Source organism: Marmota monax, unplaced genomic scaffold (assembly GCF_021218885.2).
Source record: "Marmota monax isolate L192 unplaced genomic scaffold, Marmota_monax_Labrador192_F-V1.1 WCK01_AAM20220418_F8-fsc00001, whole genome shotgun sequence".
Classification (NCBI taxonomy): domain Eukaryota; kingdom Metazoa; phylum Chordata; class Mammalia; order Rodentia; family Sciuridae; genus Marmota; species Marmota monax.
The window spans coordinates 16,600,267-16,628,175 of record NW_026693777.1 but is presented as its reverse complement, the minus strand read 5'-3'; the positions used below and the strand labels follow the sequence as shown (position 1 = coordinate 16,628,175).

The following is a 27,909-nucleotide window of genomic DNA, read 5'->3' as shown; positions in this document are numbered from 1 at the left end:
GAATGGAAGCCTCAGGATGGCAGGGTGTGTATGGAGTTATTTCACTCGGGTTTCTTAGCCCCTTTGTAGATCAAGCAGAAGCAGGGTCTGTGGTTTCTGAGATGCTTCTTAATGCACCCAGATAAGCCTGTGTCAGCACAGAAACTGCTGAGGCAGCTCACAAGGCTCTTCGTCATCACAGATTAGCCATTTCCAAGCTTTACCATCCTATTCTGGTGCAGGATGCTCTCACAAATGTGTTGCCGAGAAAGCCTCCTGAGGTTTGGTTTTAGCAGGTAACAGGTAGGGAATCTTACACATTTAGTAGAGAGAGGCCATGAAATAACCACAGCCTGGGCTTTGGAATCATACATTCCTGCAGAGCTGGCTTCCAGTGCTGGCTTCCCACTGGGAGACTTGGTGAGACTTGGTGAGCTTGGGAGCTCCCTGAGTGTTGGCTTCCTTATATGTAAAAGAAAATTAGTGCCTTGCAGTTTTGTTTTTCAAAGATTCAGCAACAGACATATAATGACTGGCACATAGTAGAAGCCATTAGTGATTTTTAAAAAAGATCCAGAACCTTGGCTACTCTGATGGAATATTTCCAGGTGTTGGGCTAGCCTCTTCTCATATGTTGTCACCATTCACTTAATAAATCAGACATACTTTGGTGATAACTCGTGTCTGGGCAGCTGGCTCTGGTGAAGACTGGAAACTCGGGGTCAAACACCTGAGACCATTTTCCATTAGACTTTAGTGGAAGATTCTGGGTGCAGGTGAGCGTCAGCCGCAAGCCTGGGGAGGTTGTAGCAGGACTCGGTGAAGCCCCTCTGGGTGAGGACTCTTCTAAGCCATCCCTCAGAGGCAAAAGGGCCATCCCAGTTTCTTTCACACTCCAAACATCCTTTTTCACACTTAGACCCTGTGACGCCAGGTTTGTTTTCTGGCCTGGGGACTGCTGTTGTTGGAAAAGTTCCATGGGGCTGCTAAGTTGGGCAATAACACCACACACATGCCTGCAGATGGGTCCAGTCTCCGGCTCACCTCCTGGAAGTTCTGGTCCTTGTTTTTAAGGCTTTGTCATGTTTTGCTATTGTCAGTGCTGCCTCTGAGTCCTGGGAAGCTCCAGCAGCAAGAGATTTGCTCTTTTTGGTCTTCTCTTCCATTTTTATACCCTCAATACCTTTCCTCCATTACACCACAAATTCGTCTTACATTCAGGAAGATGTCCCAGGCCAGCTAACACCCTGGACCTCTGGAGCAACATCTCACAGACGAGTACCAGCCAGAGCCTTTGTGCTGCTGTTATAAGGAAATGTGAACAACTGCTGAAGTTTTTTCTTTTCCTTTTTTTCTTTTTTTTCTTTTTTTGTGTGTGTATATGCTTTTGTATCAGGAATTAACTACCAAGGGATTTCTTAAAATATCTATAGGTGAAAATATTTTTAAGACCTCTTTAAAGAAGAGGGTGAAGAGATGAAATAAAAAACAAGTTAGGCTTCATCTAATTCTTCATCTCATATTTCAAGGTTTCTGATTTAACTATATGAAGACACTGGAAGTCTTGTTGTATCTGTATGGTTTATGTCTTTTTGTTTCCATGTGACAAAATTTTGTGCTTCCTTCTCCAGGATGGTACAGTCTCTCAGGAGATAAGAGTCATGTGCACCATAATGACATTCCCAAGCCCCATAGCTTGTTGCCCTCTGGTGGAGTCTCCATCTCTTTCTTTCCTTCCTCCCTGGCTTTTCTAACTGTCTCTTTGATGATCTAATGATGGCCCTATGAACCTGGCCATGTAAGTTAAATCCATGAGGACCCTGCCTCTCCTCTGTCACCTCCTTGACCAACAGAGCTTCCTGCTGTACATCAGTGAATGAAGCAACTCAAGGTAACTCTACTCCCAGAGATAGAGCCACTAACAGCGACATATGGTGGAAGTGTATTTCTTATTAATTTTGCCATGAAAATACACTCCCGTGTCTCTTTACCCAAGATGCTGTACAGGTATACTGTGCCCATCATCCCTGCCGTTACTTGCTAGATTAAGAACATCGCTCTTCTGGGCCTGCCTTGAGCACATTGGCCACAATTTGGATTGCTCTTCCCTCTCCCAGGAAGTTCTGCTGGGACAGCTGCTGTGACTGGGGCTTGGGGTCACTGAGGCAACTGCGCCTCCTGGCTGGATCCCCCACCCCACAAACCTGCACTCTTGGCCCGCCTAGAAACCACGGGCTGATGTAATGACCTGAGGCCTGGAAAAATAAACAGCTCACAAGGAAACCAGCGGTAGCCGTTGTAAGCAAATATCCCACAGCCACCTGGAATCTCGCACATGACGTGATTGGAAGGAAGAATGAGTAATCCACTCACGTTAGCAGCCGGGATGGGCCTGGGCTTGTGTGCATTTAAAATATTTATATAAAAACAAACCCAGGATATTTATTTCTCTAACAGACCTTCTGGGCATCTGCCTGTCTATCCCATGCAGGTGCCTTGGTCTATCGTGACCAGTGGGACTGAGCTGGGCAGGGGCTGGTGGTCATCCCCATGGCAACAAAGGCTCCGTTCTTCCTCTAGTTGCCCCTTTGCCGAGAGAAGCTGTAATCATATGTGGGGGCCCCAGAGAGCCTAGCCCATCAGCTCATTTTTACTTCATTTTAAAGTTAGCTGCTTTGCCCACATTGTTTGCTTGGGACAAGAGTCTGGTGGTGACTATGTAATTCAGCCTCGAGGACTTGTTTGACTAGCAAAGTTTTATTTCTGGAGGTGAATTTATATGCTTTGGGGGGTTTGATAGCAAAACCACATTTTTCTTGCTAAAAAGCTGAAATCACAGATCCTGTCCAGGTATTGTAATTGGTTTGTTCCCATTTACTGGAAGTCTAGAATGGTCTGTGCTTTAATTTGAGGCTCCTCATTTTGTGTTTATTTGTAAATGATTTTGGGAGTAGGCAGGGTATAGTATAAACACCTTATAAATTTATAAGAACATTGGCCTTTTTGGGGGGTAGAGAGTGAAATACTTAATTTTTGACAAGTTAAAATATATTTCTTTCATTTTTTCCCTTTATGCCTTTCTCTTCCTTCCTTGCCTGAATTTTTATTTTATTTTATTTTTTTTAGCTCTTGTTCCTTAAAGTACAGAGTCTGTCAGGTCAAGGTCAACAAAATTACTGAGGAAAAACTAGAAAAACATAGAGCCTTCTATTTCTTAGTACTTGTCCTTGCAAAACTACTGTGAAGCTTTCCTATTTATTTATTTTTTTTTTATTTTGAGGGTGGGTCCTATCTGCCTGCTTCATGGCCTGAGTCAATGGAGACAGAAACTTCTCAGAAACTTGAATGGATGTGAGTCAGTGATACTTTGGGGGCAAAAGTTAAGAAGAGACATGCTTATGTGCTATATCAGGACAATCCATTCTGGAAGAAATGTCCTCTGTAGAATTTATATCTCATTCTCCCCTAACCCTTAGGAGTTCGGCATCTGTGTGGAAAGGAGGCGGTGACCACCTCAGACCATGGTGAGCCATGCATGGCCATATTAGGTTCTGCAGAGTGAAGCTGTTTAGACAGGCTGTCTGGTTTGTAATTTTCCCTTACACCTCCTCCCCCATGACACTTCATCCCAACAATATGCCCTATTTCCAGTAATACCTGCAAACACCCCTCTGAGGGGGTGCTCTCTGCTGCATCAAGAATGTGGGATGGAAGTGTTAGTTTTGCCTGAAGATGGGGCTCCTGGGACACTACAGGTAGGTGTGATTGGCAGGCCCTGTCCCAGGACTACAGAAAGAGGTCTAAGGTCCAGGGGACAGCTCAAATGTCCCCAGCAGTCTTGTCATGGACTCAGCCCCTTCCCCCTCACTAAACTAGTGCTTAGTTTGAAAAGTGCTGTTGAATGGTCAGACGGTAGACCCTTAGAGTGAGAAGGGCCTGGGAGTCGTCTAATACCACTATTTAATTTTCAGTGAGAAATCAGGAACCCACACTCCCTGAGGGCTTTGTCCAGGGTCCCAGGCCCATCAACAACTCTTATGTGCCAAGGCCTCTGCTGGGAGGAGGGTAAGAGAAGCAACCCAGGAACATTTAGGAAGGAGCTGACCATCAGGCAGAGGAAGCAGGTTAATAGTGTGGCGCCCCCACACAAGGAGAGGGGAGTATTTTTATCACTGACATTATCTTGAATTTTTTTGGCATGTTAATAAAGAGCAGACTGACTCTTAGTTACATATATTTTTAGTTCACCTTTAGTGTACCCCTTTATATTGCCTGTATTGGGGGCAGACTGCTCCCATCACCCTATCTCCTAGGTCAGCCGCTGAAATCAATAGAGGAGACTAGTCATGCATAAGGATAGGACAGAAAGATCACATTCCCAGGTAACTGACACACCACTATCTTAGGTCAGCTAATCATATAGCAGCTACCATTTATCTATGTACTCTGGTACTGGGCTAAATGCTTTACATATACTGTTATATTAAATTTAAAAAAATTTTTTTAATATTATGTGGTGCTGGGGATCATACCCAGGGCATTGCACCTGTTAAGCGTATGCTCTGCCATAGAGTTCCACCCTTGTCCCCCCAGACACATATATGACAACATCTAATCTTTACAGTGACCTTGTGAAGCCTGTGCTAGGGTTGCCCTACTTTTACAGATAAGGAACCTGGGACTTGGAGAACTTCTGTAAACTGGTCAAGGTCATAGGGTTAACAAGTAGGAGAGCCTGGTCCACTGACTCCAAAGCACATGATCTTGACTGCCATGCTATACAGCCTGTGTTCCAGCTGTGGTTGACTTTGATGAAATCTCCCAGTGTTCCAGACCCTTGGCTGGAGCATGAAGGAGTAGAGTGACAGGCACTTCCTTCTGCTTTTAGCTGTACCAAGGAAGCCCAGGTATCTCCACCCTGAACTGCGGCTCCTGGAACATCTTTCCTCTGAATGCCCTAAGTGCCCTCTGACATTTGGGAACAGCCACTGGGCTGAGCCTTTATACCATTCCCATTCCCCATCTGGGGTGGAGCCGAAGATGACTCTTCTTGGCTGGCTGGCTAACCAGAATAGGTGCCTGGTCCAGAGGTCTTCTCCAAAGTCCCTCTGTAGCTTTTGATTGGACGATGATGTTGTCATTGTCACTTCCTTTCACTGCATACTAAGAGCTTTTTCATTTTAAAAATTGGTGCAAACTTTCTTTCTGTTCTCCCCACTCCCAGCTCTACCCCATACACACCTGAGCACAAGTCCAGGGAGTGACTTTATTCTGTTTGCCTGTGACTTGCTTCCTGCCCTGGCAGCTCCCTTTCTCAGTCAGTTGTCTGCCCTCTGTTCTGAAGGGAGCCCTGAGCTGTGGTTTCATGGGCTCTCCTCTTCTTCAGGGGTTGTGAGAACCCCTGGGTAACTCTAAGTCACATGGATGTTGAAGCTTGGGAATTAGCTCAGGCCAAGTGGCATTCAGTGACATGGGTGATGGAAAGCCCATGGTGGAAGGGCAGGGCCAGCCCAGCAAATGGTGCTTGGAAAAATGATCCTCCGGAGGCCACTTAGCCCCTCCTGTGAAAAAATGCTAAGTCCACAAGTAAGAAAAATAACTTCTTCACATAGTTGGCTTGAAACCCTAGGTGCTAAAACCCCATGTGGCTAAATAAACAGAAAGGGCCTGCTCAGTGATGCCCCATAAATCACTCCCAGAGATCACTGACTCCAGCAGGGCCTCTCTCCTGAGTACCACATCTCCAGCCCCAGTGCTTACGCTTCCCTAGCAGCAAAGTCAATGCCTTAAAATCTGTCCCCACCTTCCCTCCTTTTGCTTCTGCAGTTCCTTCTTCTACCAAGTTTTCAGCCACCCAGCAGTTTGGGGGCGGTGGTGACACCACCCGTCCACATACTCATGTGGACCTGGAGAATCCTGAGGCAGGAGGTGCATGGTTCCTTTCGCCTCTGGCATTACATGTTGTGATTTGGAAAGGTTATTTCGAATGCATGGTTTGTTATTTTGGGTTATCTTTCAGCATTTCATTCATTTTTGATAAGAGGCGAGGTGGGCGGGAGGTATTTGAAGGGTTTTCAGGGTCACTGGAGGCGACATGACACTAGTGTTTTCCTTAATATTCTTGGCCTGGCAGGATCATTCCTTTTGCAATGAAACATAAGTAAGCGTCTCTCATTTTTCAGGCTGGGTAGACTTTTATTGATGTCCCCCCGCCCCCTAAGAAAATCAAGTCTCGATGGTCCGAGAACTGAGTGTCTCATTTCCCAGGATGAGTCAAGGGACAAATATTCTTTTTTCAGCCCCTGTGGTCTGATCCCCAACGTTTGGCATTTATTCCACAGTGGATGGCCCCATCTCCGGAGCATCAGACTAGAACAAACTTCTTGGACTAAATACTCTTCCTGAATTCTTTATCCCTAAGACTCCATGGTTCTCTTCTGAGTGAGGAGCTGGTGCCAGGGATGGGGGTTGGTGAAAATTGGGAAGGATGCCACAGTCCTTGCTGTCAGAAGCTTGCAGACTGTGGGGTCAGGATACCAAAGGCTAGGTCACGGGACCGTGTACTCCTTAACCTTCTGTTTTAGTCAGCTTTCTCAATGCTGTGACTAAAGGATCTGACCAGCAAAACTGTAGAGGGGGAAGAGTTTATTTGAGGGCTCACGGTTTCAGAGGTCTTAGTCCATAGAAGGCTGGGTCTATCCCTCACAGCTCAAGGTGAGACTGAACATTATGGCAGGAGAGGGTGGTGGAGAGAAGCAGCTCACATCGTGGTGATCAGGAAACAGGCTCCACTCACCAGATACAAATATATACCCAAAACCACACCCCACTCTCCACCTCCTCCAGCCACACCCTATCACTTCATTACCACTCAGTTAATCCCTATCAGAGGATTAAATCGGTGATTGGATTAAGACTCCCACAACCCAGTCATTTTTTCTCTGAACCTCCTTGCATTGCCTCACACGGGAGGTTTGGGGGGACACCTCACATCTAAACCATAATACCTTCTGCCAGGATGAGACTCTCAGGGCAAGCTTCAGGAATGGAGAAAGGCCTTGGGTGAGGGTAGGTTAAGCTCTTATGGCTAAGTCTTTCTGCCTGATCTTTAATGGAACTTTTCCGGCCCCTTCAGGGCACCAGCACAAGGCCACACCCACGCACAGCCTGGCCCCAGACCTTCTCAGGATCCTCCGCTTGAGCCCTAATCTTTCTTTAGGTCCTTCTTTCTCAGTTCAGTGTCAGCTTTCCACTGCCTTTTCTGTGGTGTAAGCAACTATGTCAGGATGACTTGAATAGCTGCCATTCCAACAGACCCTCCTAGAGCAGAGCCCCTGGCTCTTTCTCTGGGTGGACAGAATCCTTGATCCAGGTGTCTTCCCAGCCCAGGTCTTGGAGGTCTGGAACTCCTCAGTTCTTCTGTGTGTGGTTCTATGTAAGATTTGGCCTTTTTCCTCACACTCATCTTTCCTGTGGACCTTGATGTCTTGTTCTTACGTCCACTTGGCTGGGCAACTGGTCAAACACTGTCTAGGGGCTGGGGATGTGGCTCAAGCGGTAGCGCACTCCCCTGGCATGCATGCGGCCCGGGTTTGATCCTCAGCACCACATACAAACAAAGATGTTGTGTCCGCCGAAAACTAAAAAATAAATATTAAAAAATTCTCTCTCTCTCTTTCTCTCTATTAAAAAACAACAACAACACTGACTAGATGTTGCTGCAGAGATATTTTGTAGATATAGTGAACATTTATAGTCAGTTGACTTTAATTAAATTACCCTCCATGATGTGGGTGGGCCTTATCCAATCAGTTTTGAAAGTGTTTTTTAGGGTGTGGATTTAGGGGCGTGGGGAGGACAGGCAGGCAACCACTGAGCTGCATCCCAAGCCCTTTTTGTTTTTTATTTTGAGGCAAGGCCTCGAAAATTGCTGAGGCTGGCCTCAAACTTGCAATCGTCCTGCCTCAGCCCCCCAAGTTGCTGGGATTATAGACATGCACCATCACACCTGGCTCAGTTTGAAGAGCAAAGTCTCAGGTTTTTCGAAGAAAAAAGGGATTTTCTCTCAAGGCTAACATAGAAGTGCTGCCTGAGTGTCCAACCTGTGGACTTGACCTTTTGCTTTTGTACTCAAGACTGTCCATCACTCTTACCTAAATTTCCAGCCTATTGACCTGCCTGCGTATTATAGACTTGCCAGTCCCTGCAGCCAACTCCTTAAAATTTCTCTCTCTCTCTCTCTCTCTCTCTCTCTCTCTCTCTCCACTGGATTTCTTTCTCTGGAGAACCTTGAGTGACAAGGGTCTCACCGTTGCCTTCTCTCACCACCCATGTCTCCCATTTTCGTTTGTTAAAGAGTTCACAATGTGGCTGGCTCACCTATCACTGCTGACTGTACCTTGAGGGTGCTTGGGTGTTGGATTACCCAAGATTTCAGCTTTCCTCTCTGTACCTTCTTTTAGCATGTCCTCCTCCGGAAGGCAGCAACTGGAAAGAAGACCCAGCCCAAAAGGCTGAAACTCATATATCTTATAATATTTACATTTGTTGGCCATTTTTGCTTTAAAAGAAAAAAAGTAAAGAAGAAAAAAAGATGATGAAAGAGAAAAGGTTCCCAAGAGAAAAGGATAAACTCTGGGCTAAAATCAAGATTGGGGCTTAGCTGAGGATTTAGGTTCTCGGTGTCCTCCTTCACTCCTAATTACCATGGTAACTGAGAGGCGTGGGCCGCACACAGACAGAGCTCTTCTCCCTGCTTATCCGTTCTTGGCGGGACACCTAAGGGTCGGGTCCTGGGTCTTCAGACAGGGCTTACCACCTGGTTCAACCTGGCCTTTCCTCCCCGTCTCCTGCTCTGTCCACTCCTGGGCCTGCTTCAGAGGGCTGGAGGAGGGGCTGGACTTGGCTGCGTTTCTTCACAGGGTGTTTCTCTGTTCTGTGTCTTCTTTAGCAGCCCAAGTTGGTGAGTGAGGCTTTAGTCACTCGCTGTCATGCAGGGAGTGACCAGGCTCTCACTTTTTCTCTGCACCATCCCAGGGATGAGATTATAAAGGGTAGGCCTGCGTGAGTGTGTAGGTGTATGTGTCATGGATTCCCATGCCCCCTGGCCAGCCCCGGTTCCTCTTCCCTGGTGTTTATTATGTCTTCCGAGTGTGTGCAGAAGGTCCTGGCCCATTCCCATAGTGACTGGGCAGACCTTCTCATCTTGTCGTCTTTCCCTGAACTTTCCTAAGCAGAGACAGAGTGTTTGAGAACAGTGGGTGCCTACTTTGGGAGACTCTGCCCTCTTTGAATAGATGGTGGTGAAGAGACCCTGTCTTGCATTCTGGAACGTGACTTTTAGGAAAACTGATAGTTGTGAATTTTTAAAGATTCATTTGGGAGGTAATGGAGAAGGGCAGAAGGTAACAGTGGCCCCAGGATGGGCTGGCTTCTGGCTTCTTGGATCCGGAATGATCCTCTACCCCTTGTTACTTGCTTATTAGCATTTGGATGGAGAAGCACTGCAGGAATAATTTGATTGATTGGTTGGTTGATGGAAGGACTTTCAGGGTCTGCAAAAGTACTTATGTAATAAATTGATCAAGAATTGAGCAGGTCTAGATGTTTCAGTTGTCTATTACTATGTAATCGATCACCTCCAAATTTATCGACTTACCATAGGATAATTTATTTTTGCTAATGTGTCTATGGGTTGGCCCAGTGGTTCTTTAACTGGTTTTACTTAAATTCCCTCGCAGTCTCATCCAGGTGGAGGGTCAGCAGAGCAAAACATCCCTGATGGCCTCTCACATGTCAGGCAGTTGGTGCTGGCTATGGTTAAACTGCTTCTCTTGTCTGTGTCCTCTCTTCTCCAGGAGGCTAGACCAGTTTCCTTACATGGTGGCCTCAGGGCAGCTTCCAAGGAAGTGACAGGGGAAGCTGCAAATCCTCTGAAGGTCTCTCTTCATCACTGTGACATTCCTGGCCAAAGCCAGTCATGGTCCGTATAAATGGGTCTATAAAAAGGCACCGCTTTGGTTGTTTTCATCACTGTGACCAAAAGACCCGGGGAGGAAAGGTTTATTTGGTACTTGCAGTTTCGGAGTTCTCAGTTCACAAACAGCAAACTCCATAGCTCTGGACCCTACGTGAGGCAGCATTTCATGGAGGAAGGCAATAGGGAAGCAGAGAGAGCTGTGCTCACCAGGGACAAAATATAAACCCCAAAGGCACGTCCCGATTGACCTACCTTCTCTGGCTACTCCCCACCTGCCTGCAGGTACCACCCAGTTAATCCCTATCAGTGGATTAATGCACTGAGTAGGTTAAAGCTCTCATAACCCAATCATTTCACCAAGTTTTTCTTTCATTGTTGCACACATGAGATTTTGGGGACACCTCTGTCTGAATCATAACAGGCATGGAGAGGGGGAGGTACAGTCACTGAAGACTGTTTTGTAACAATCTACTACATATACTGAGTAAAAGAAAAATGTAGGTTAGATTAAACATCAGATTAGCCTATGGCTATGAACGATGTCATTGCAAAAGGTGAAGGATGTAGCCAAACTGGAGTCCCCATTCTGCCACCTCCTAGTTGTGTGGTCTTGATCAAATTCCTGCATCTTTCCCTCAGCGGAGGAGCGTGACATGGATTAATAGAAGCAGAGCACCCAGTATCAAGTCTGGCTCATGGTAAATGTTAGCTGCTGGTTTTCATTTTATAGTTCTGTACTGGCCGGCAAGTTACCAATTGGGTTTTAAATTTTCTAATTCGGAGGCATAGAGAAAAATACTCAGGTACAAGATTTGTAGTGTGCTTAAGTTGAGAAGATATGGTCAATTCAGAAGAATGCAGCAGAATTGAGGTAATCTGAAAAGTACTGACCTGGGAAAGCTCACTGTGAAAATGAATGTATTTTCTTCCTATGGCAAGTGGTTAGAGGCAATGCCACCTCGAGGTTAGCAAGGTGGGCTTCACTGTCCTCCTTGACTGGATTCCTAGCACGCTGCTTTTTCTCTCCTGAAGAATAAATTTGGGAAAATGCATGATCTCTAAAATTCATCTTCCTTGTTTCCCAAGTGGGCATCATAATATAGTCCCCACCTCAGGGGGGCCAAGAGATTAGGAAGTAAAACCTTTAGCCTATTGCCTGGCACATTTTACTCAATGAATATTAGCTTTTAATGTTATTCGTTGTAAAGGTGACTTTAAAGGTGAGTTTTTCTTTATGGAAGACACATGGCGTACTCTTCACAAATGGTTGGGGCTATTATGATGAACCACCCTTGTCTTCTTCTAAGAGGGCACCTGGACATGCAGGGACTGTAATAAATAAATAAATAAATGATGAGTAACAGGATAATAAAGTAATAAGCCCTGTGTTTAGTCTTCTCCTTAATTCCATGCTACTCTCCATTTTTCTAGATTACTGAGTTTTATCATTTATGATTTTATTTTCTGTAGAACTTTCCAGAAGCTGACTGTATACATTTCTGAACAGCCTTCAAAGACCTCCAGAAATCCATCCACAGGGCCCACACCACTGGTGGCACCTCCTCCTACCTGGCCCCTGCCCACATTGCCACAGGCTCCGGGACCCCCAGTGGTGTGAAGTCAGGTTCATTACTCATGCTGTCCCCGCAGCGGTGGGGGAGGGAGTTCCCTCCTCCTCTCCCGGGGTCTCCCTGTGTCTGATTTATGGCTCAGATGGTTGGCCTGGAGGGCCTTAATTTAAAGCCTCTGTCAGAGGTTGTTGTAGGAACGTGGTGCCAGCAAAAAGCTGTTTTCCTCTGCCTGTGCTTCACTGTTGCCTCTTTCATGGCATGAAATATGAGGCAGGAAAGTAAGGCTACCACATTGGGGTGGAGGGAGCTATTGCAAACCTCTTGTGAAGTTGCCCGGATGCCTTCCCAGCCAGAGGCTGAAGTCAGAGTGCCGGGTCCATGTGCCAGGTTTCCCCAGGTCCCCTTTCCCCACTCTGCTTTGGTCTCTTTCCTAAGCTGCCTCCAGGTGCTGCTCTGGTGGTGGTTATGACTGGGGCAGAATCCCTAGTCTGATGTTCATCAGTTGCTTTAACCTATACCTTGTCCTGCCAAGGAGAGTCTCTTTAGCTTTGCTGAGTTTGCATTATGGAAACAATAGTTATTTTTTCACTTTCCAAGTTAAAAATTACATTCCTATAGTGAATAGACTCTCTCTATATAAAACATAATCTCCATCCCTGCCTCTTTTCCATCAGATATTTTTAGGCCCCAAGGAAATATTCCCCTTACCTGCAGAGAGAATTACTAGACTATTGTTACTCATCAGCACATTCCCTGCCACTGAGACAGAGGACAGTTTCCCATCACCTAACTTCCTTGCTTGGCGATGGTGGGTGGGGTACTAGGGATTGAACTCAGGGATACTCAACCACTGAGCCATGTCCCCAGCCCTATTTTGTATTTTATTTAGAGACAGGGTCTCATGGAGTTTGCTGAGGTTGGCTTTAACTTGTGATCCTCCTGCTTCAGCCTTCTGAGTAGTGGGATTACAGGTATGTGCCACTGCGCCTGGTCCATCATCTAACTTCTTTAAGTTAGTGTTGAGTTTTGTGTCTCTTGTACACCTGTGATGTATTCGTGCTTCAATGGAACCATTATTTTGAGGGCTTTGGCTTCTTTGGGGTAACATCTCTGTTATTTTGATCATTTGCTCTGTGTTTAGTGAGTGACATGGCTCTCTAGGTTCCTGATGCCAAGTTCCCGCTCTAAGAATGGCATTTTGTAAGCATACAAAAACGACAAGGGATGCCCAAGACTATGTTTCTATCAACTTCTTCAAGAGGAAAGATAGAATCATGAAAAAAAGTAATCATAAAATCAGGAAATAAATAGGTAAATGAAAAAAATTAGGTTTTAGTACAAGTTAATAATGCAATCCCCATTTGTTAAAAAAAATGTAGATGTGTGTGTTGTGCGCCTGAATTTGCTTATATTGGTGTACACAACAGAAGATCTAAGGAAGGTGGAAGGGTTAACTTTCATGAGGTTATGGGATTGTTTAATTTTTTTTCTTTTTAAAGTTTTCTTTATAATAAGGAAAGAAACCCAACACTATTTATTTTTAAAAATTAAAACAGAAACAAAAGTAAACCCAAAAAACACCAAGGGAAGCCAGGCTTGTGGACGGGGTAGAATTTTCAGGTAAGGGCCGTGCAGGTGGGAGGCTCTGTTCCTGATACAGGGAACTTACACTGTCTCTGCCTGGGCCTGACTTGAGGGAAACCCAGTTTGGATGGTCAGACATGTTGACTTGTTCCTGATACCGCTGAGCACAGACACCTTCCTGCCAGGCCTGTTTTCTCTCCCACTAGACAGAAGCAGTATTGAGTAATCAATGCAAGCCTACTTTGTCCAGCCTTTTGGAGGATGGGAAGGAGCTGAACTTGGCTCTTGTGTCTCTTCTTCTTGGGTGGTGAGCATCATTTTGCATGAGGCTGGTGGCTCGTGCTCTGTCCTGCTGTGTCTGGGCTTGGCGTCTGCCTACACATGACATCCCTGCATCGGCTCGCAGGGCAGCCTGGCTCCTGCCCCTGCCTCTCCTGGGGCCAGTAGACAGTACATCAGCAGGAACCACTCTGAAAACAGTGAGGAAATTCCAGCCCCAGGGCAAACTGCTGCTCTGAGAAGGAGCAGCCTGGAGTCCATGGCTGGCTCAGAGCTGCAGCAGACGGCGTTTGGTGGGAATGCTGATGAACCCTGGCAGTGGAGATGACCACAGGGCTGTTCTGGGCTTCCCAGCCCATCACCACAGGCTGGCATGGGAGGCATAGCTGTCTGTGATGCTTCAGTATCTGGACCATCTGTTCCTTGGGGCCAGGCCTGGTCATTGCTCTTGACTTTGGATGCCAGGCACAGAAGTTATAGTCACAGAGGCTGCTTCTTCTCTTACAGAGAAAGTCCACTCATGTGACCAGGAGAGACAGAGCGCCCTGGAAGAGGCCCGGCAGAATCCCCGTGAGGGCATTGTCATCCCTGAATGTGCCCCTGGGGGGCTCTATAAGCCAGTGCAGTGCCACCAGTCCACTGGTTACTGCTGGTGTGTGCTGGTGGACACCGGGCGCCCGCTGCCTGGGACCTCCACACGGTAAGCCTGCCCACGGCCTGTGTTGCACTTGAATTGGGTCCTGGGATAAGAGGACCAGCTTCCGGTTCTGTTAGCATTTCTCAGCTTGACTGCCCTAGTTAGGTGGGAGTCAGGTCACTAGGAGACCGGCTTTTCTATTCATGAGCAGATGAGATTCCGTTAGAAAGATCCTAGGACCTAGATTCTGGTCACAGAGCTGACTCTTTCTATCTGTGGAACTTGGAAGAGTATTAACCTACGTGGTCTCAGTTGCCTGATGACATCAGTATGTTGTCAGAGTTAACAGGTTCTATGGATCAAAAAAGATCCTGTGTGCAGATCTAGGGTGGCCCTGTTATTATGCTTGAGTGGCTAAAAAGACTTCTCTGAAATGTGTCAGTGGGAACATTTATGCTGGATGGCCTTGTAGGGGCTAGACAGTGCAGGAGACATTTTGCTGCCAACCCTGAGGGCTCTAGGCTTGGTGACAACACAGATCTTTGCTGGGCAGTAGTGGCTGAAGTATTCTCTGTTGCCAACCTCTCCAAACCTCCCGCCTCTCTCCCTTCCCAGCTATGTGATGCCCAACTGTGAGAGTGACGCCAGAGCCAAGAGCGCAAAGATGGACGACCCCTTCAAGGACAGGGAGTTGCCAGGTAGGAAGTGCTGCCCTGCTGGCACCTTCGCCTCTTTCCTTTCTTTTCTTTTCCCTCCCCTCCTCCTCCCCTCCCCTCCTCTCCCCCTCCCCTCCCCTCCTCTCCCCCTCCCCTCCCCTCCCCTCTTCTCCCCCTCCCCTCCCCTCCCCTCCCTTCCCCTCCCCGCCCCTCCCTCCCTTCCTCCCTCCCTCCCTCCCTCCCTTCCTTCCTTCCTTCCTTCCTTCCTTTTCTTCCTTCCAGGGGTGCTTAACTACTGAGCCGCATCCCCAGCCCTTTTTGTTTTTTATTTTGAGACAGGGTCTCGCTAAGTTACCTAGCACCTCACTAAGTTGCTGAGGCAGGCAGTGAACTTGCAATTTTCCTTCTTCAGCCGCCCAATCACTGGGTTTATAGGTGTGCACCCCTGTGCCTGGCTCTCTTTTCTGTTCTTCCACCCCTCAGCATGCACACGCAGCTCCTCCTCTGTTTCCCCCTCTGTTCTGCAGCACAGGAGATGCTCATCTGGTACATTGCTGGGGCACAGAGCCAGGAGCCAGGAGCTATGGAATCTCACCCCAGTCTGGGATCGGTCTCTAATTAGTCCTGTGCCTTGAATACATTGCTTTTTCTCCTTGCTCTTGCTCCTGTGTCTTTAAAATGTGGCTCTTGAGTTAAAATCCTATCCCTGGGATTCCACAGTCTTTTCTATATCCCAGTGTGACTGGGGGCAATGTTTTACAGGCTGTGAACTATTTTTTCCCAGGGCCTTGAAGAGAAGATGGCTTACAGGGAGGGGCTCTCTAGAGCGGTCTGGACAGCACCTGTCACCTACCTTGCAATGTGCTTTCATGATGATCCCTGGGGACACAGGATGGCTATGGTGGGGAGGTTGTGGTGGGTGAAAGATAGGCAGTGGCTCAGGACCCTGAAGGGGCTGCTATCCTGGGTTTCTGCTTATTTATAGTAAATTCTGATTGTGAGTTACATTAAGATTGCAAAGATCTGGGCTTTGGAATCCCATAGTTTTTACTTAGCACAAAGGCATATTGGTGCTGGTGGAACTGGGGCCACCTTCCCCTGACCCATTGGGACTCCAGAGTAAGAACTGAAAGCAGAAAAGTCCTGAAAGTCGGGAGCTTCCCACATGAAGTTTATAGAAATCACTTTGTCACCAAAGTGGAGTCATGGAGGCCGAGATGCCTCCTGGCCATTCCCTCAACATATGAGAATTGGGATTCTACTTTGTGCCAGGCACCAGATATAATCTAGTGTTCAAAATTGACAGGAGGCTTAGAGAATGGAGGAGACAGATCGCGTACAGCTGAAGGACGGCATCCATCAGTAGTAATCATGCAGGAAAAGAACAAGATGCTATGAGAATGTCAGGGGGAGCTCAGATGCTCTGAGAAGTAGCAGTTAACCCAAGACCTGGCGGGTTTGGAGAGAGGAAGTACTTGCTGCAGAGAGAGGGGCTGTGGCTATGTGGAGGGCCCACTGGGTGCTGTTGAACACTTATAGGGACTCCCGCCTCTGCAGTTGCATGATGGTGTTTTCCCCAGTAGTACCCTGCTAGTGGGTGTTGATATGGCCCAGCCATACCTGGGAGCATACCCCACCTACACTGGGGTTTGGCAGGAATACGAGGGGAGTATTGACAAGGTGAGTCTATGATAGAATCTCAGCTGGTTGAGGAGGAAAGTGAGAAAAAGGAGGAGGTTCTTGGATAGATAAAACAATTGGTGGACTTAAGTCAACTAGGACCCATAGGGCTTCTCTCTCCTCCTCCTGCTCCCATAGCATCTGGTCCTTACCCCCTGGAGCAGCGTTTTTACTATTTTAGGAATGACTGCCTGGCCATTGGCTTGACTATATTAGCTCAGTATTTTGTGAGTTCCATGAGCATGAGGATCCTTTGCTTTGTCTCCCTAGAATTTAGCACAGTGCCTGGGTTGGTGCTCAGTGATGGAGTGATCATTGAAAGCATTATTGTCCCTGTGGACTGTGAGTAAATGATGGAGGTTTATGAAAATCAGCCGAGCAGTAAACACATCCCCAAAGTGGATTTGGCTGGACAATAAGGACTTTACAAAGTTTGGGAAAGGATGGTAGTGGGGAAAGCTGTTTACTTGATTACTTACCTGGCATCTGCCTTCAGATCTCACTTTATCTTTTAGGTTGTCCAGAAGGGAAGAAAATGGAATTTATCACCAGCCTCCTGGATGCCCTCACCACCGACATGGTTCAGGCCATTAACTCAGCAGCACCCACTGGAGGTGGGAGGTGAGAATGTGAGCAGGACTCAGGCCCAATAGGGAGTGTGGGGCCTAGGACTCTCCAGATGCCGTGGGAGGCTGGAAGGGCGGGAAGATGGGCAGAGAAGGGATTGGAAACCTATCTTCTTCCTGAAACCATATGTCCCTGACTTTTCCCACTTTCTTCCCCAAATCTCCCTGCCCTTCAATCATCCCTATTTTGAGCTGTGTGTCTCTTGCTTTTAGTTACCTAGTTTACAGGGTTGTCTGGAAACTTCTAGCTATTTAATCTCGGAAGGGGAAGCAAAGGAGAGAGAGTCTTAAATGACAAGAAGAGTGCTGGACTCCTGATGAGAACAGGGAGCTCCAGGAGGGCAGAGAAGGAGCACAAAGTACTTTGTGACCTTGTTTTTCTCCGAGAAGGCAGGATCCATTGCGTTCCAGGGAAATCTGGGCAGTGGAACTGGCTACTCCCATAGCCACATCCCACTTGGTCCAGGAGGTAATATGGTAGCTGTGACAGTGCTGACGGGAGGCCTAGTTAACCAGCAGCCTTGGAGCTCCCAGGGGCCCATGGAGTCAGTAGACCAGAACACACATCCATGCTTTTACTGAAGGCCTTTTGAGCACAGATGACATGGTAAACCTTGGGCTAGGGACTAAGTCTCCAGGAATATGGAGGCAGGTCCCTGCCCTCAAAGAATGCAGCCTGGTAGGGATACTCGACCATAGACAGAGGCTTACAAACCATGTGGTAAGTGCTACATGGAGAAGGGTTGTGTAACTCAGCGTGAAGGAGTCAGAGCAGGCTTCCTGGAGGAGGTGATCACTGAACTGTTTTTGAAGGACAGGTAGGACTTAGCCAGTCAAAGGAGGGAGAAAGCCATTCTAGGAAGGAGGAAAAGAATATTGTAACTCCAGTAAAGTATATGTCTACAGTTCATCATGGCTGGCCCCAGGTGGTGGTGGTGGTGGAGGAGGAGGAGGAGTTGGAAAAGGAGGAGGAAAGAGTGACCAGGGTAAGATGGAAGATGAAGAAAGAAACCAGATTTCAAAGGACCTGTGAGACATGCAAAGTAAAACTTCCAGTTATGCAGCCAGAGCAGGAGGCATAGTAGGGGCCAGAGGGTAGCAAAGGAAGGGAGAACCGAGGTGTTGAGCCTCCTTACAATAGCAGAAGAGGTACCATGGGCTTGGCAGCCTGCTTCTGAGCTTACATGGTCCATCAAGGATGGGAGCTGGTTCCCAGCTTCTTCTCAGAAGTGGAGCTGCTAGGATAGTAAGGAGTGACACTAGAGGACAGGCCTAGGCCCTTGGGCCCTGTGGAATGGGCATGTATGGAAGTGATGATGAACAGGGATATTTGGGATGTATTTAGAATACCGATCGAGGACTGCATGCATAGCCATCAATGGTTCCGCCTCCTGAAGGAGCCGATGGCAGCCTGAATACCCAATTTTATGACACATCAAAATGATGGCCACAAATAAGCTAATGCCGCCCAGAGGCAAACAGATAAACAAAATGTGGTGTGTGCATAGATTGGACTATTAATTAGTCTTTAAAAAAAAAATCCTGTTACATTGAGGAAATTATGCGAAGGGAAATAAGCAAGTCACAGAAGCAGTCCATTCACAGGAGCCATCTGAAATAGTCCTGCAGAGTCAGAAGAGTAGAATGGTATTTGCCAAGGGCCATGGGGAGAGAGAAATGGGGAGATTTTAATCAAAGGGTATCAAGTTTCAGCCAAGCAAGATGAATTAATTCTAGGAATACGCTTTATAGCATCGTCCTTCTAGTTAACAGAACTGAGTTATGCACTTAAATTTTTGTTAAGAGGACAGATCTTATGGTAAGTGTTCTATGATAAAATAAAATTTAAAAATAAAGAGGAAAGTGGAGGTGGGAACAAGCAAATGCACAGGTTGTCACTCTTGGGAAGTGCTTGTGGGGCACCCCGTGCTCCTGTGAGCTCTGAGCTGGTCTCTGGCTGTGGCTTTGTCTCCACTCACCCTGGGGATGTGGGCCAGGCCTCCCTTAGGAGAACAGCAGAATCTGAGAACATGGAGACAGCATCTGACAGGCCCACAGATGGGAGCTTCCCCGAGGCCGCCCATGCTCAGTAATTCAGTATCTAAGACTCAGAGGATGCACCCTGATTGCCAAGAAGGCGGGAGGGGTGTGAGTTTTGAAAAGGCTGTATTGTCTGCCTTTAGGTTTTCTGTTTAAAACATGGAAATACACTTGTTGTTTCATGCAAAAACAAGCGAGAGATATAGTAGCCTCTCTTATCTGTGGTTTCACTTTCTAGGTTTTCAATTACCAGCTCCAACGTGAATATTAAATGGGAAGTTCCAGCGATAGACTATTCATAAGTTTTAAATAACTTTTCTCACAGTATACTGTTATGCATGTTCTATTTTATTTTTAGTTATTGCTAATCTCTTACTGTGCCTAATATATAAATTAGACTTTATTGAGGATGTGTATGTTTTAAAAAAAAGAAAACCTAGTCTAGGACTCCTTACTGTCTGTGGTTTCAGGGGTCCCCTATGGTGCTTGGGATGTATCCCCTGTACATAAGGGGGCTATTATATTTATGTTCATTAGAAGAGAGAAAGAAAAAAAAGGGCAGTCATGAGCTTAAACTCTCCCAGGTCTGGGTGGTCCCGCCCATAGTTCTCTGCTGGCTCTGCTCTGACCAGCAGCCTGGGGTACTGTCCAGCAGGTCTGCTTTAAGACAAGACTTCAAGCTCTGCCCCATTGGCCTCCCCAGAAGCCACAGCCCTTGGGCACTGATGGTCTTAGTCACAGGAAAGGGAATACAGGGAAAATGGGAATTGGTGTCTTACCCTCAAATCACAGGTAAAAGGGATTTTTTAAAGATAATAAAAACTGAAACATATAATGTTTTAATACCAGTGGATCCTTAGAGACAGGATTCTTCTTTTTCTTTTTTTATTATCTCCACTTTCAAGTGTAATTTAGAGTTGGGAAAAGTTTAAAAAAAAAAAAAAAAAACTTTCCCAAACACATTTTTCATTTGAAGCTCATGTCAGCTTAACTATGCTTGGTTTCGATAGGCATGAAAAAGGTTTGAACTGCTTTTGCTAGTTGTGTTACCTTGAGGCTGGACTTTTAATCAACAGACAAATAAGAAGGACCAAGAAGTAGTTTAGAAATCAAGGAAGGCAGGGAGAAGCAGTTGTATAGGGAGGTAGGTAGCCAGGGGTGACAGGTTTCTGGGTTTAGAGCGCTCCCAGAGCTTCCCATTACATATACCATAAGCCCTAACTCTGACCTGAACTGGCCCTGCAGGATGGTCTGGCTGCCTCTGGCCTACCTCCAGGACTACTTCCCTCCTACCACTAGGTTTTAGCCTCCTCACTTCCTTTGGCAGGTCAAGCAGACCTTCGGTCTAGAGTGGGATCGTCCTTCTTCCCATGACTGGCCCCTGTGTATCCATTTAAACATCACCTTCTGAGAGACTGCCCCGTCCAAAGGAGCTGTCCAGTCATCCTCTGTCCCTGCACCCCTTTGGCACTCTCAGCCTGGTGCTTATCATTATCTGATTTTTTTTTTTTTTGCTGGCTCTCATGCCACCCAATGAGAACTGCAGTTCTACAAGAGGAGTGTTTACTGTTTTTCCCCCGACTCTATTCCTAGCACTTAGAATAGTGCCTAGTGCTCGTAGGTGCTCAGTAATATGTGTCAATGAATGAACAGCTGGAAAGACAGATGGAGGGACGGATCCTTGAGGGTCCACCAACTACTGCAAGATGAAATGTAAGACTAGATGCAGCTGTCCAGTTCTCTGTGGGCCTGCTTTGTAACCAGGGCTCTATAGCACCTGCCCGGGTCTGAGGGACTTGGGCGTTATATAGACAGACCTTGGTCAGTCACTCCTCTGCTGGAGGAGAGAAGCATGGGATAGGTAGAGATTGAGACGCACATCTGGAACAGGGCTGATTAAGAGATTAGGAAATATAGGCTTTCTGGGTTTTGGCCTTGGGTTTGGAATTTAGGCAGAGCTAGGGTTGGAATCATGGGGTTAAAGAAACCACATCTAGTCCCTCCTGCATCCTCTCAGGGTCTGGCAGTTAAAACTGGACACCAGCTGAGGCCAGCAGGAAACAGTCCCAGATGAAGACAGTGGGAAGAAGTGACAGGAAGATACTGGGGCAGTGTAGAAAAACGAACATCTTGTTCCCCAGCTACCACCTGTCATGGTGATTTTGGTTAGACATAGGAAGTGGCATTTGAGCCACATTCTCACTTCTAAGTGGGAAACGTTCTTGCCTGGATGGACCAGGGGTAAGGATATCGCAGAAGAGGGGACCATATGTGTAGCAAGAGATGAATGACAGGGGATACATGGAATTGTAAGAAGCAGCATGGTTATTTGGGAGGCAGCGTGTGGACGGGCAGGAGATGAGGCTGCAGAGTTGGGCAGAGCCCTAGTTGTGCTGGGCTATGTGAGTCATGCCAGGGACCATGGAAATAGATGGGCATTTTTGAATAATCATCCTAGCGGTGCTTTGCAAGCAGGATTTAGAAGAGAAGGTTATAGCAGTTGTCAGCAGAGAGTTATGAGGGCAGGACTGTGGGGGGGGAAAGGCATGACTAACTAAAGCTTTTGCAACGAAATCGAGAACATTCAAGACTCAGTGGATACAGGGAGTGGGAGAGAGGGAGGAGTCAGCTTGCTTTTCTGGCCTCCTAGCCTGATTCAGTGGTGAAAAGCAGCGCCACCCGCATTTAAAAATAGACCAAGTAGAATGGAGTGTTTGGGGAAACTTCTGTGGCTGGTGCATGGGAAGGGGCGCCCACAGATATCATTGGATGATATCCATCCTCAATGAACACTTGTTGAATAACTGAGCGAGTCCCCTGCCATCCACCCCTCCCCACCAGGACTCCAGAAGGCAAAGCTCCCTCCTTCAAACAACCTTGCCATGGCACCCTTGAACCTTTATTAGTCCCACAGGAAGACTTTTGAGATCCCAGGTGGCATAGTGTCCTAGGGCAGGGGAACCCACCCTTGCTCTACCCCACCCAGGCATAGTCAACCTGGAGAGAGCAGAGACAGGCTGCAAGAGCCTGCTGGCCCTCCGAGGCCCCCTAAGAAGAGACTGCTTCTATTGGGCTTCATCCTCCCTGCCCAGTTCAGCTGCCTGTTGATGGCTTCTGCAAGGAAGAGGCTGGAATGTGGCTGACTTGGCATTTCCCAACCCCACCCACACAGCTGGTGGGGCCTGGACCCAACTCCAGATGGGGCTCAGTTGGTCTGCTTGGCTTGGCCTGGGCCTCCTGGCCGTTCTGCCTTACCTTCTCAAAAATTGCTTAGGGCAGCAGAACTGGGCCCCAGATCTTGGCCAGAGCAGGTTGTGGTAAATGGGGCTGGCTCCTCAGTTGTGCGTTGCAGCCAAGGCCTGGCAGGGCTGAGGCTGCAGAAACAAAACTGAAAGTGCTGCGGGAGACAGTGCAGCTTCTGCCACCCCGTAAGTGGGAGAAGGCTCAGTGGGGCTATTCAGGGAGGGACCTGGCTCAAGTGAGTTACCCCATCCCTTTTAGGAGTCACTAAAACAGCCCAGGGGCTGTGGACCCTGGTGTTGCCCTGAACCATGGTCTTCCCAAATCTGAAATTTGGTATCATTTAGGTGTATTTTCCACACCATAGCCAAAGAAACTTGTGCATTCTGTTTACCCAGTGCCAGTGTCAACCTAAAGCTGCGAGTGTCCGCTGCAGATGTTTTAGAAGGATACTTCCAGAAAATTGAAAAATCTAGGTTGATCAGTGGGTATGGCTTTGAGGTCAGGGTATAAATGGTGGGGAGTCTATGATGGACAGTCTCTAGCACAAATGACTTGAAAGACTCTGGAGAATCTAGGGAGACCTTTCCACCCCATCCTTATCCAGCCCTTGTCCAGGAAAAATCTCAGAATCTGGTAGGTTAGCAGAGGCAGGATTCTTGAAAGATTTCAGTCTTAGCGGGAGCTTGTAAAAACTATGGTAGGTACCCTGCTGTCAACCTTGTTTGTGACTTATGTCTATTGTCAAGCCAGAACTTGATTCACAGTTCTAAATCAGATGCCTTTAGTAGTTTTCTTTTTTTTTAAAATGTTTTTGTTAGAAATATGGAAGTTGCCCCCAAACCCCTCCCAGGTACTCTCTTTTGTTTCCATCTTCCTCCTGAAGAGACCTGCTTACATATTCTTCTGGAGCCATGGCTGGAATTTCCATTCCTCTAGACCGAGGGTTCTTTACAAAGCCTGTGGACTTTGGATGGGTTATGGGGGAATCCATGGATCCCCTAAAATCTGCAGACTTCTGTGTGGGGGGGGGCATTTTTCTAGAAACAGGCCTATATATAGCTTTGTTTAGGTTTGTAGATGGGCCCATGATCCCCACATGGACCCAAAGCTAAGAAGTTCTTGGTATAAAGCACTTGGATTTTGACCTGACCTAGGTGTTGGGTTCCCAAGTGTGACACTAACACCACCCAGCCTCACAGGTAGACTGAGGGCTCTGTTACTTGAGGAGGGGGCCTGGTGGTCAAATGGGTTCAGAAGCAGAGCCTCATGCTAGCTGGGAAGGAAGGGGATGGAGACAGAACCCTCAGGCCCCGTAGGGCAGACCATGGGGTCATGGCTTGGCAGGGCCACTGAGGGCCTCTTCTGAGGAAGCGCTCCCTGCCTATCTAAGCCTAGCCGCACAGCCAGGGGCCCAGCATGGGATGGGTGGTGTAGACCAGCAGTGGGCCGTCAGGGCTGCTCAACAATGTGAGGTCCTGATGGGTGGGAGGAGAGCAGTACCATAGTCTCCCAGGAAGGGGACAGGACAGGAAGCAGGAAGGGCCAGCTGATCACTCTGGCATGGAAGGAAACTCTTAGAGGCTGCGGTTGGGAAGAAGAACCGCTTCTTGCTGCAGGACAGCCTGGAGGAAGGTGGGGGGTGGGGGTGGGACTCTATCAATGGAGTTGCTGAAAATTGGACAGGCGGGAGCCCAGGAACATGTGTTGGAGGGAGCGAGCCTTCCCTGGCAGGGCCTCTGGGTGGGATGACCTCATCCCTTCCCGTCTGAGCGACTGAGGCTTTATTATTCCAGCCTCTAGGTAGACATTACGCTATGCCGAGCCTAAAGGTTAAAGGAAGAGCTGCTGTTGCCTTGGGCTCTCATGGCTCCCTGGCAGGAGGGACTGAGGGGGAAGGTCCTGACTGCCTGCTGCTGAGAGGGCCTTCCTCAGGGGTCCCACAGTGCCCTCCACAGCCTGAATCCTCCTTGGCACTGGGGAGACCAAGGCAGGTAGGGTGTTCCATTCCTGCACCCTGAGTATCCCCACAGAGAATTTTCTGCCTGATCACATGGTGCAGACTGCAGGCGCCATCTTGAGAGTACATATTGCGGGCACTTAGAGGAAGAGTAAAAACCCCAAAATGTTGGCAGCAAAAAAAAAAAAAAAAAAAAAAATCTGAGTTTTGCATTGAATAATTTTATACCTGCTTCAAAGACTTCCTGCATCCAGTTTCCATGACAGCCATAGTAGAGTCCCAAAGAGTCAAGGGTGGTGGCTGCTCTGCATGGCTTCCTCACACCTCCCCAGGTACTCCCTGGGTCAAGCCCAGTGTCAAGGTGAAGTTCTGCCAGCAGATTGTTAATTGTGATCTCTTGGAATCAGACCAGGATGCCCAAGAGGACCTGCCCAAGGATGAAATCCACCTAAGTAGGAATCAGGAATGGGCATCTACCAGGAATGATGAGCTGCTCCCTCCCACAAAGAAACTTCATTTTCCTTGAACTTTGAGGTCACTTGGGAGGGGTGTGTGTGTGTGTGTGTGTGTGTGTGTTTGCTTGCAGGGGTGATTTTGATTTGCTGGCTGATTCACATGAGAGTGATCAGAAATGGTCCCTTCCCTTCTGGAAACACTGACAAGCCCCAGAGAGGAGAGAGCATCAACAAGTGTCTTGAACATTTTTCTTACCATCTACAGCTTCAGAGTGCACTGACAGTCCCTGATCCTGTGGTTTGGGATCCCGGTGAACCCTCCATCACATAGTGTTCCAGTGCCCTGAACACTAAGTATTTTGAGTGTAGGGATTTCTCAACTTCAGCTTTATTCCCCTTTCCAAGGACAAGTTACTCAGGCATCTGAACACAGGACAGCCTACATTTACTCAGTGTCAAGCTCTGGAAACGGGACCCAGGGTACTGGTATGTTTCTGTTCCTCTGGTGAGAGACTCCAGCCAACCCCTCTGGAATAGATCCATCATTGGCTTTAAATATTGTAAATATTCGTTTTCACCCTGACTCCTTTTGGGGGAAAAGATGTGGGTATGAATAAATAAACAAAATAGAAGGGTAGACTATTGCATGTAGTTACACATAGACACAGGCCTTGTAACTTCACGGTCACCAGAGATATATGGGCTGTGCAAGATGTGGTCACTACTGTGCATTTGGATACTAGGAGGTGTCCTGGTCACCCTGTCCTATTCCTCAGCAGAATTGCCTGGAAGTGCTGGTTAACATGAGGTCTCAGACCTCCTGACCAACCAGAGACTCACCCCAGCAACTGTGGAAGACGCCGGTTTTAGAGTCTTTGTGTCTCTACCCCTTGCCTCCTTGTCTCAATTCCTGTTGAGCTTGCTACTCAGCTGTGATGGACCATGGGAACAGGACACTTGGCATTGAATTGTTGCAGCTTATTTTCATATTTCAGCTCTGCCTCATGGACACAGTGAGCAGCTTGAGGCTAGGGATATACCTCCCTCTTTGGGAACCTTCTCAGACCTGGCCTGACACTCAGAGGAACAGTTCCCATAGTCGCATACGTCAGAGCAGGAAAATTTATGTGAGAAGAGCATTTTTTCTAACAGAAGGAGAACAATTTGTATCCTAGCTGGGTGAATCAATCCAGCCAATTTGTCTTGAACATCCATCTCGTATAAGGAAAATCCTAGCTGTAGTAAAGGGTGAAGTGGATTCATGTGTTGAGGGGACCTTATTACCTGGGGACTCCTAGGGAAAGAATTGTCCATTCTGGAAACTCAAGCTGGAGAAGATGACTTGATTCTGCCCTAGAATGAGCAGCCCTGGGAGATCTTTGGTTTGGAGGAGCCATTACTACCTGATTGTTGGCAGCCCATCTGATGCTATAACATAATACCTGAGACTGGGTAATTTATAAAGAATCAGATTTATTTAGGTCATGGCTCTGGAAGTTCTAGAACATGGTGCTAGCACCTTCTGGGCTTCTAGTGAGGGCCTCATACAACTTCAACTCGTGGGGGAAAGCTTAATGGAAGCAGGCTCATGTTATAAAGTATATAACAGCCCACCCTCAGGAGAACTAACCCATTCCCACAAGAACTAATCCAGTCCCTTGAGCTTTTAAGGTCCCACTTCCAGGTTTTAAAGGTCCCACCTTTAACCCCCAGCACAGCTACATTGGTAACCAATTTCAACCTGAGTTTTGGCGGGGACAAAGCACACTCAAACCACAGCAAGCGCCCTGGCTTCTGGCCATCTTGGAGAAAACTACGGTGGGGTTGGTGTTCCTACAAGATCCTGAGTGGTGTTCTCGGGGTGGGGTGTGTCCAGGTTCTCAGAGCCAGACCCCAGCCATACCCTGGAGGAGCGAGTGGTACACTGGTACTTCAGTCAGCTGGACAGCAACAGCAGCAATGACATCAACAAGCGGGAGATGAAGCCCTTCAAGCGCTATGTGAAGAAGAAAGCCAAGCCCAAGAAATGTGCTCGGCGTTTCACCGACTACTGTGACCTGAACAAGGACAAGGTTATCTCACTGCCTGAGCTGAAGGGTTGCCTGGGTGTCAGCAAAGAAGGTGAGTGCTCTCCCCTCGGCTCCTAGTCTTCTGGTTCTTGCTGTAGGCAGACAAGGGACCCTAAGGGTTTTCAGATTCCAGATATTCATTTATTGAACAAAGCTGTTTACTGGGACTATCCTGTGCTTCATGCTAAATGATTGATACAGGGGTTGAATAGACTAATTAGGTCCCTAACCTTACATAGTCTACTGAGGAGACAGATATTAAGTATTCATGTGTATTGTGGTAAGTGCTTTGAGAATATATTAGAGTGGGTCAGGCTGCAGTAACAAGTAGGCACACCCACATGTCATGTGGCTCACTTAGAAAATGTTTTGTCTTGAGAAGCATGGTTCCAAATTGTGTGTGTGTGTGTGTGTGTGTGTGTGTCCATCTGTCTGTATGTTGTGAAGCATGGTTCCGAGTTGTGGGTGTGTGTGTGTGTGTGTGTGTGTGTTGGAGGGGTGGTAGGGGGAAGGATTAGAGTGGGGATTGCTCTATGTAATTACTCTGGAGTCCAGGCTGAGAGTGACTCTTGGGGTCACTGGTATCCATCTTTATCATGTGGCTTCCAAGGTCACCCTGGGGGTCACCTCTATTCCCAGTCAACCAGATATAGTAAACATGGAACAGTGCATGTGATAGTTTCATGGGATAGTCCTGGAAATGACATATGCATTACTTCTCATATTTCATTTGCTGGAACTCAGTCCACTAGACCATACCAACTGTAGGGAGTGGTGACAAGAGGCAAGGTAGTTTGGAGAGCATGAAAGATGTTATAAGGGCAGTGGGAAGATGTTTGTTTTAGTCAGCTTTTTCACTGCTGTGACTAAAAGACCTGACAAGAACAACTTTAGAGTAGGAAAAATTTATTTGGGGTCTCATGGTTTCAGAGGTCTCAGTCCATAGAAGGCTGACTCCATTCCTCAGGCTTGAGATGAGGCTGAACATTATGGTAGGAGAGTATGGTAGAGGGAAGCAGCTCACATGATAAGGAAGCAGAGAGAGACTCCACTCACCAGATATAAAATATATAACCCAAAGCCATGCCCCGAGGAACCCACCTCCTCCAGCCACACCCTACCCACCTTCAGCCACCACTCAGTTAATACCATCA

General features: G+C 47.5%; 1 protein-coding gene across 8 annotated transcripts in view; it reads left to right on the top strand.

Moving 5' to 3' along the window:
• The window catches only part of Smoc1 (SPARC related modular calcium binding 1), a 178,330-nt gene that overhangs the window by 125,481 nt on the left and 24,940 nt on the right, over nucleotides 1-27,909 (top strand). For all 8 annotated transcript variants that reach the window (XM_046460860.2, XM_046460861.2, XM_046460859.2 and 5 more), the window contains exons 8-11: nucleotides 13,900-14,092; nucleotides 14,645-14,727; nucleotides 16,881-16,986; nucleotides 26,563-26,807. In XM_046460860.2, coding sequence (XP_046316816.1) covers nucleotides 13,900-14,092; nucleotides 14,645-14,727; nucleotides 16,881-16,986; nucleotides 26,563-26,807 — 627 coding nt within the window. The remainder of the gene's footprint in view (nucleotides 1-13,899; nucleotides 14,093-14,644; nucleotides 14,728-16,880; nucleotides 16,987-26,562; nucleotides 26,808-27,909) is intronic.